Here is a 9,920-nt window from a genome sequence, read left to right as displayed (position 1 = left end):
GATTTCTTGTGATGAACTACTTTTCAATAAGGGAGAAGGTACAATTACCTTATCAAGTTCTACTTTCCTCCCACTCACTTCTTTCAAGAGAAACTCCTTCTCTAGAAAGGATCCATTCTTAGCAACGAATGTCTTGCCTTTGGATCTGTGATAGAAGGTGTACCCAATAGTCTCCTTTAGGTATCCTATAAAGACATATTTCTCCGATTTGGTTTTGAGCTTATCAGGATGAAACTTTTTCATATAAGCATCAAAATCCCAAACTTTAAGAAACGACAACTTTGGTTTCTTGCCAAACCACAGTTCAGATTGTGTCGTCTCAACGGACTTAGATGGTGCCCTTTTAAACGTGAATGCAGCTGTCTTTAATGCATAACCCCAAAACGATAGTGGTAGATCGGTAAGAGACATCATAGATCGCACCATATCTAATAAAGTACGGTTATGATGTTCGGACACACCATTATGCTGTGGTGTTCCAGGTGGTGTGAGTAGTGAAACTATTTCACATTGTTTTAACTGAAGGCCAGACTCGTAACTCAAATATTTTACCTCTGCAATCATATCGTAGAAACTTTTATTTTCTTGTTACGATGATTCTCCACTTCACTCTGAAATTCTTTGAACTTTTCAAATATTTCAGACTTGTGTTTCATTAAGTAGATATACCCATATCTGCTCAAATCATCTGTGAAGGTCAGAAAATAATGATACCCGCCACGAGCCTTAACACTCATCGGATCTCATACATTAGTATGTATTATTTCCAATAAGTCAGTTGCTCGCTCCATAGTTCCGGAGAACGGCGTTTTAGTCATCTTGCCCATGAGGCATGGTTCGCAAGCATCAACTGATTCATAATCAAGTGATTCCAAAAACCCATTAGCATGGAGTTTCTTCATGCACTTTACACCAATATGACCTAAACGGCAGTGCCACAAATAAGTTGCACTATCATTATTAACTTTACATCTTTTGGTTTCAATATTATGATTATGTGTATCACTACGATCGAGATCCAATGAACTATTTTCATTGGGTGTGTAAACATATAAGGTTTTATTCATGTAAACAGAACAACAATTTATTCTCTGACTTAAATGAATAACCGTATTACAATAAACATGATCAAATCATATTCATGCTCAACGCAAACACCAAATAACACTTATTCAGGTTCAACACTAATCCCGAAAGTATAAGGAGTGTGCGATGATGATCATATCAATCTTGGAACCACTTCCAACACACATCATCACTTCACCCTTAACTAGTCTCTGTTTATTCTGCAACTCCCATTTCGAGTTACTAATCTTAGCAACTGAACTAGTATCAAATACTGAGGGGTTGCTATAAACACTAGTAAAGTACACATCAATAACATGTATATCAAATATTCTTATGTTCACTTTGCCATCCTTCTTATCTGCCAATCACTTGGGGTAGTTCCGCTTCCAGTGACCAGTCCCTTTGCAGTAGAAACACTTAGTCTCAGGCTTAGGACTAGACTTGGGCTTCTTCAGAGCAGCAACTTGCTTGCTGTTCTTCTTGAAGTTCCCCTTCTTCCCTCTGCCCTTTTCTTGAAACTAGTCGTCTTGTCTACCATCAACACTTGATGTTTTTCTCGATTTCTACCTTCATCAATTTTCGCATTACGAAGAGCTTGGGAATCGTTTCCGTTATCCCTTGCATATCATAGTTCATTACGAAGTTCTACTAACTTGGTGATGGTGACTAGAGAATTCTGTCAATCACTATCTTATCTGGAAGATTAACTCCCACTTGATTCAAGCGATTGTAGTACTCAGACAATCTGAGCACATGCTCACTAGTTGAGCGATTCTCCTCCATCTTTTAGCTATAGAACTTGTTGGAGACTTCATATCTCTCAACTCGGGTATTTGCTTGAAATATTAACTTCAACTCCTGGAACATCTCATATGCTCCATGACGTTCAAAACGTCTTTGAAGTCTCGATTCTAAGCCATTAAGCATGGTGCACTAAACTATCAAGTAGTCATCATATTGAGTTAGCCAAACGTTCATAACGTCTGCATCTGCTCCTGCAATAGGTCCGTCACCTAGCGGTGCATCAAGGACATAATTCTTCTGTGCAGCAATGAGGATAAACCTCAGATCACGGATCCAATCCGCATCATTGCTACTAACATCTTTCAACACAATTTTCTCTAGGAACATATCAAAATAAACACAGGGAAGCAACAACGCGAGCTATTGATCCACAACATAATTTGCAAAATACTACCAGGACTAAGTTCATGATAAATTTAAGTTCAATTAATCATATTACTTAAGAACTCCCACTTAGATAGACATCCCTCTAATCCTCTAAGTGATTACGTGATCCAAATCAACTAAACCATGTTCGATCATCACGTGAGATGGAGTAGTTTCATTGGTGAACATCGCTATGTTGATCATATCTGCTATATGATTCACGCTCGACCTTTCGGTTTCCCCGAGGCCATATCTGTATATGCTTGGCTCGTCAAGTATAACCTGAGTATTCCGCGTGTGCAACTGTTTTGCACCCGTTGTATTTGAACGTAGAGCCTATCACACCCGATCATCACGTGGTGTCTCAGCACGAAGAACTTTCACAACGGTGCATACTCAGGGAGAACACTTCTTGATAATTAGTGAGAGATCATCTTATAATGCTACCGTCAATCAACGCAAGATAAGATGCATAAAAGATAAATATCACATGCAATCAATATAAGTGATATGATATGGCCACCATCATCTTGTGCTTGTGATCTCCATCTTCGAAGCACCGTCATGATCACCATCGTCACCGGTGCGACACCTTGATCTCCATCGTAGCATCGTTGTCGTCTCGCCAATCTTATGCTTCCACGACTATCGCTACCGCTTAGTGATAAAGTAAAGCATTACAGCGCGATTGCATTGCATACAATAAAGCGACAACCATATGGCTCCTGCCAGTTGCCGATAACTCGGTTACAAAACATGATCATCTCATACAATAAAATTTAGCATCATGTCTTGACCATATCACATCACAACATGCCCTGCAAAAACAAGTTAGACGTCCTCTACTTTGTTGTTGCAAGTTTTACGTGGCTGCTACGGGCTTAAGCAAGAACCAATCTTACCTACGCATCAAAACCACAACGATAGTTTGTCAAGTTGGTGCTGTTTTAACCTTCCTTCGCAAGGACCGGGCGTAGCCACACTCGGTTCAACTAAAGTTGGAGAAACTGTCACCCGCAAGCCACCTTGTGCAAAGCACGTCGGGAGAACCGGTCTCGCGTAAGCGTACGCGTAATGTCGGTCCGGGCCGCTTCGTCCAACAATACCGCCGAACCAAAGTATGACATGCTGGTAAGCAGTATGACTTATATCGCCCACAACTCACTTGTGTTCTACTCGTGCATATAACATCAACACATAAAACCTAGGCTCGGATGCCACTGTTGGGAACGTAGTAATTTCAAAAAATTCCTACGCACACGCAAGATCATGGTGATGCATAGCAACGAGAGGGGAGAGTGTGATCTACGTACCCTTGTAGATCGACAACGGAAGCGTTAACAACTGCGGTTGATGTAGTCGTACGTCTTCACGGCCCGACCGATCAAGCACCGAAACTACGGCACCTCCGAGTTCTAGCACACGTTCAGCTCGATGACGATCCCCGGACTCCGATCCAGCAGCAAAGTGTCGGGGAAGAGTTCCGTCAGCACGATGGCGTGGTGACGATCTTGATGTACTACTGTCGCAGGGCTTCGCCTAAGCACCGCTACAATATTATCGAGGACTATGGTGGAAGGGGGCACCACACACGGCTAAGAATATGATCACGTGGATCAACTTGTGTGTCTATGGGGTGCCCATGCCCCCGTATATAAAGGATCAAGGGGGGGTGCGGCCGGCCAGGAGAGGGCGCGCCAGGAGGAGTCCTACTCCCTCCGGGAGTAGGATCCCCCCCCTTTCCTAGTTGGAATAGGATTCGAGAAAGGGGAAAGAGGAGAGAGAGAAGGAAGGGGGCGCCGGCCCCCTCTCCTTGTCCTATTCGGACTAGGGGGGAGGGGCGCACGGCCCAGCCCTGGCCACCTCTCCTCTCTTCCACTAAAGCCCACTAAGGCCCATATACCTCCCGGGGGGGTTCCGGTAACCTCCCGGTACTCCGGTAAAATCCCGATTTCACCCGGAACACTTCCTATATCCAAATATAGGCTTCCAATATATCAATCTTTATGTCTCGACCATTTCGAGACTCCTCGTCATGTCCGTGATCACATCCGGGACTCCGAACAAACTTCGGTACATCAAAATGCATAAACTCATAAAATAACTGTCATCAAAACCTTAAGCGTGCGGACCCTACGGGTTCGAGAACAATGTAGACATGACCGACACACGTCTCCGGTCAATAACCAATAGCGGAACCTGGATGCTCATATTGGCTCCTACATATTCTACGAAGATCTTTTATCGGTCAGACCGCATAACAACATACGTTGTTCCCTTTGTCATCGGTATGTTACTTGCCCGAGATTCGATCGTCAGTATTTCAATACCTAGTTCAATATCGTTACCGGCAAGTCTCTTTACTCGTTCCATAATACATCATCTCACAACTAACTCATTAGTTGCAATGCTTGCAAGGCTTATGTGATGTGCATTACCGAGAGGGCCCAGAGATACCTCTCCGACAATCGGAGTGACAAATCCTAATCTCGAAATACGCCAACCCAACATGTACCTTTGGAGACACCTGTAGAACACCTTTATAATCACCCAGTTACGTTGTGATGTTTGGTAGCACAAAAAGTGTTCCTCCGGAAAACGGGAGTTGCATAATCTCATAGTCATAGGAACATGTATAAGTCATGAAGAAATCAATAGCAACATACTAAACGATCGGGTGCTAAGCTAATGGAATGGGTCATGTCAATCAGATCATTCACCTAATGATGTGATCCCGTTAATCAAATAACAACTCTTTGTCCATGGTTAGGAAACATAACCATCTTTGATTAATGAGCTAGTCAAGTAGAGGCATACTAGTGACACTCTGTTTGTCTATGTATTCACACATGTATTATGTTTCCGGTTAATACAATTCTAGCATGAATAATAAACATTTATCATGATATAAGGAAATAAATAATAACTTTATTATTGCCTCTAGGGCATATTTCCTTCACCATGTTTGGTTCCAGTCCTTGGGATGGCTTGGCAGGACTACTAGAGGGAAGATGGCATCTCACCTGCGTTGAATTGAAATCCCGCCAAATTCCAAGATGGGACCATTGGTGTACTCGTTCTGGCGGTTCAGATAGAAGTATTCCCTGAAGAGTTCACCAGTAGGTTCTTCTTGAAGGTAAACCTCACAGAAAACTTGGAAGTTACTAATGTTTGATACAGAATTGGGTCTGATATCTTGCGGATGGAGTTTGAAAACATGCAAAACATCTCTAAAGAATTTTGAGCCGAGCGGCGAGAAGCCCCGGTTCATATGATCAGTGAAGACAATAATTTCAACGTCCTTCGGCTGAGGTCTCTCTTCAGCCGGATTAGGAGCATGATAAGACATGACACTTTTCTCTGGTAAGTATCCAACAGTGACGAAATCTTTCAAATTGCTCTCGGTGACTGTGGAAGGGACCCATTTGCAAGTTGTCATCGTCTTTGGCGGCATGATGAAAGGACAATCTAAAAGGAAATAGTTTGTCGGCTCAAGTTAGTTGGTGGGATTGCAAGTTAACAAATACAGTGCATGTTTATAATGGCGGCTTAATCAAGGGCTAATGATATATGAAGAAAAGATAAGCCGGCAGGGTAAGCCGCCATGATTAAGATATTCAAGAGTTACTGAAAGCAAAATTGACTAAGTACTGGGACAAACAAGTTCCGTAGATCTACCGCTGTTTAGAAAAAGGGGAATAAATTCATCTCCAAAAAGTGACAGTGGAAAAGCAGAGGAGCCCTAGAGGAGATCTGTCGCGGTGGGAATATAATCTAGTATCAAAACGAGTGCTAAAACTACTACTGCACAAGATTCCTGTGGTTTTTTGGATCTAATACATGGATCTAAACAAAGAAAAAGAAGGACAGTGACGAACGCGGATGAACACTGATGAGCACCGTCAAGCCCTAATGGCAGATTTGTGATGAAGAAAGGAAGGCTTACTAGTGCTGTTAGAACAGCGGAGTGGCGCCGCAGTTTTCTGGTCCATTCAGGGCGATGTAGCGGCCGGAGTCGAGGACGAGGACGGAGGTCGACGGCGGCAAGGTTCATGCGAGACGATGCGTTATGAGGAGGAAGAAAGGAGAAGGAGAAGAATGAGAGATGGCCCTATGGTCCTATTTATAACTAGACAGGAAAACAGGCAGGCACGAAAGACGAGGAGGCCGAATGGTGGTTATCCAGCTAATTGGACGCCTCAATTTTCGGGAAGGCATTAAGATAAAGATCCGTTAAAGATGATGTCGTGGCGGGTTTCCGAAATTCTCGGAGATGACGTCATGGCGGGTAACAAAGTTTTTGCAGCGGATATGGAAGGATTTTTTCTAAGTCTTGGAGATTGACATGAACAAGTTCAAATCAACCTGGGGCCTAATGTTGGGGATATAGCTATTATGTATGACCCGTCCAGGAGGGGCTGGGCCATCCCTATGACGATTCATCACAATCAAGCCCAAAGATCATATGGCGGTTCATAGATAGGCTTAGTAGAGGGCCCAGACCAGAAGGAGGCTTAAGGCCCATAGATATAAACCGCCATGTATGTAAACTTGTATGGTAAGGTACGTAAGAAAGGTCACCGAGCCGGATACGTTGTATAAGCCGGCCGGGACTCTGAGGGCCTCAGGGCGTCAAGCCGTGTATATAAAGGGACGACCTAGCGGCGGCTTAGGACAAGAAACAACAAATCGAGAGCCGGCTCAAGCGTATTCGCTTCCTGCTCATCGAAACCCTAGCAATACCAACTACAAACTGGACTAGGCTTTTACCTTCATCGTAAGGGGCCGAACCAGTATAAACTTCTCGTGTCATTTGTCCTGATTAACCCCTTTAAGCTAACCTCAACGTGATGGCTCCACGACTAAGTCCTCACACTAGAACATCTGTCGTGACAATTCCACGACACAGACCGTGGCGGTTACGTGAAAGGTAATGGAGCTCGATTGCAGTGAGCCAGAGGTGGTGTGTTGGACAAGCAGGGAATGACGTGAGTGAAAGTGGCGAAAGGGAAGAGGCTGTACCTGCAAAAATATATCTTCGTGCCACTATCAACCGCTCTGGCCAAATATTAGGAATGTGCCACTATCGAGCATTGTAGGTGGGGCCACATCGCATAAAGGGTCAATCAAATCTCCTTCTCAACATTGGGGGGCTCACATCCAAGGGAAGGAGTGGCAAAATGGAATTTATGGCCCCAACAGTGGATCGCCATGTTGTTCGGAACAGCCAACCGGGTCTCCTTAGAGACATGTAGCTAATTTCTTCGTGAGCGCTAGTGACACAGATCGAATTCGCAAAGTACAAGTGACAGTCATCACCGAATATCCGAGTTTTTTAATGGGATGAACCGAAAAATCCCTATATTTTTTGTTTGAAGTCAAATTATGCATACTAATTTGGTATCATAATCGTTGATAGTTTTTTCTATAAATTTGATCAAACTTTGCACTCTTGGACTCTAGACAATACGTAAAAGCCTTCTTTTCAAAGTAGGAAGTACAGTAGAAACTGAGCGCCATCTCCGAAGGTCGTTGTTTAGATATAGAGGACATGTTTGCTTATAACAATAAAGTCAAGACGTTTTTAAAAGTTGTTGCCCTCAAGGACAACAAAACTTCGTCCGTCCTGGATCGACACCCTACATCCATCGTCGTACAGTAGAAACTGAGCACCATGTTCGAAAGCCACACCACCACACACCAGATGGCTCCATTGCACGCCACGTCGCCCATTCAGCTAGCAAAGCGACTCTTTCGCAGGCTGGCGGCCATACGCCAGCGCGGATGTACAGCCCAACGTTTGTATACCTTTTCTTTTTCTTTCCTGTAGGACCTCGAATCAATATCCAATACCTTTTTCAGCTACGTATATATACACCATCATAACGATCTGTTTCTTCTGACCATAACTTGAACTTGAAGAATAGATTGGGACCATCAGTATGAAAGTTGCACAATTTTGAACTAATACAGAGCTGTAAGTCTATGGATTACGGCTAAACTTTAGTGAGGATGAAGATTAATCGTTGGAGGTAATCCAGGTAAGTGGGATTCAGGAAAATCTCACTCATAGAGTGATATGATGGGTAATTAGCAGTGCCATCGATGTCTCGAGCCCTGTCGGCTCGTGTCACCTTAACATTCGCCTCTTTCTTTGGTGTTAAGCAGAGCCTAGCAGAGCTTTCTGCCTTTCTCGTGGGAGCACTGAGAGGAATCGGTAAAGAAAACCAACGCAGAGATATTAAACAACAAAGAACAATAAAAGCCGAGACCTAAAGCATCTTCGCTGCACACTCGTCTAGTAGCGACACCCAAGCCTGCCCGTCGTGCCCACGTCGCTGCTCCTCCATTTTCACCACGACGACAGTGGACAGGAGGGGAGGAGAACCAAGATTGCAGAAGCCATGGCGAGAGTTGAAGCGGTGGTCGTCTGCCTCCTCATCGTCGCCATGGATGTCGTTGCCGGCGTCCTTGGAATCCACGCGGAGAAAGCTCAGAGCCAGGTAACCGTGTCGTCAAAAAGCGGGATTTCGTTGTTGTCTGGTGATGTTTCATGGCAAATTTTGATTACTCTCGTCTTGCAGGGGAGGCACCTGAAGATACTTTTCATCGAGTGCAGGCAGCCTGTCCCACAGGCTTACAAGCTCGGCATCGCGGCGGCCGCGGTGCTGGCTGCGTCGCACGCCATCGCCAACATCGTCGGCGGCTGCTCCTGCACGTGGCCCTGCTGCTCCGGCGGCCGGCGCTCGTCGCCCAACCGGCAGATGGCGTCCTTCGCCCTGGTCCTCACATGGTACGCTCCTGTCCTACGCACGCCGAGCATGAGCCGCCACATCACCATCAAAATACTATATCAACTCCTGCATGCTTTTCCGGTCCCGTGGTTCGATTCGAAGAACACGTACAAAATGTCAACATGTTTATGATTGCCAGGATGGTTCTGCTGGTGGGGCTGGCGCTGCTGATCCTCGGTGCGCTGCCGAACTCCAAGAAGGTAATGGCGGAGTGCGGGGTGGTGCGGCACCGCTTCCTCTCCATCGGCGGCATCCTCTGCTTCGTGCACGCCGTCTTCTGCCTCGTCTACTACGTGTCCGCAAACGCCGCCGCGCGGGAGGAAGGCCGTGGGTCTGGGTCCAAGCCCGCCGGCGGGCACACCTGATGGATCTCTCCGACCAGTCGCCATGCATAATCCAATCCTTCAGACCGCGTGTTGCTGCCTAGGCCTTCTTCGATATAATTTTCTCCGCTGCGAGATAGGGTGTGATTCTGTGTGCATGTAATTACGGGTGTTGTGGCATCGTGTTGCCGAGGTGCGCAGTGATACTCTTTCCAGTTTTGTCGTGTTTAATAAGTGAAATCTTTCGGATTGCTGGCTAGTTTCAGTATTCCCAGGATATTGAAGGATGTGCAGTCGTAAGAGGCCGATACTTCCGGGTGACGACGCGTTCATGTGAGCGATGAACTGATGACACGCTCATGTGAAGTATAGTCTCTCTCTTTTTTTCTTCTGATAACCATGTGAAGTATAGTCTGATGTTCACCTTTCTCACTCGGTATCGTCACCCTCGGCCGACAGAGCTCGGTGCCTCGGTGCTCGGTGATGGTGGATTTAGCGGAGGTCCTGTCCCATCAGATTTTTGCCGACCATGTATGTATGGCCTGAAAGGCTTACTTCCGAAATC

General features: G+C 45.3%; 1 protein-coding gene across 1 annotated transcript; it reads left to right on the top strand.

Moving 5' to 3' along the window:
• Positions 1 to 8,483: 8,483 nt before the first annotated feature.
• Positions 8,484 to 9,614, top strand: LOC125541407 (protein DESIGUAL 3-like). The gene is made up of 3 exons (XM_048704829.1): positions 8,484 to 8,741; positions 8,823 to 9,031; positions 9,172 to 9,614. The coding sequence occupies exons 1-3, from the start codon at positions 8,643 to 8,645 to the stop codon at positions 9,395 to 9,397; spliced, it is 534 nt and encodes a 177-aa protein (XP_048560786.1). The 5' UTR covers positions 8,484 to 8,642; the 3' UTR covers positions 9,398 to 9,614.
• The last annotated feature ends 306 nt before the right edge of the window (positions 9,615 to 9,920 follow it).

This window comes from Triticum urartu, chromosome 2 (assembly GCF_003073215.2).
Source record: "Triticum urartu cultivar G1812 chromosome 2, Tu2.1, whole genome shotgun sequence".
In the NCBI taxonomy this organism is placed as follows: domain Eukaryota; kingdom Viridiplantae; phylum Streptophyta; class Magnoliopsida; order Poales; family Poaceae; genus Triticum; species Triticum urartu.
The sequence above is the reverse complement of the archived record's forward strand: the minus strand, read 5'-3'. Positions and strand labels throughout refer to the sequence as shown.

Coding starts and splice junctions, on each gene's coding strand:
- LOC125541407 (XM_048704829.1), top strand. CDS start 8,643: ATGGCGAGAGTTGAAGCGGTGGTCGTCTGCCTCCTCATCGTCGCCATG. Junction 8,742..8,822: donor CGGAGAAAGCTCAGAGCCAG/GTAACCGTGTCG, acceptor CTCGTCTTGCAG/GGGAGGCACCTGAAGATACT. Junction 9,032..9,171: donor TTCGCCCTGGTCCTCACATG/GTACGCTCCTGT, acceptor TATGATTGCCAG/GATGGTTCTGCTGGTGGGGC.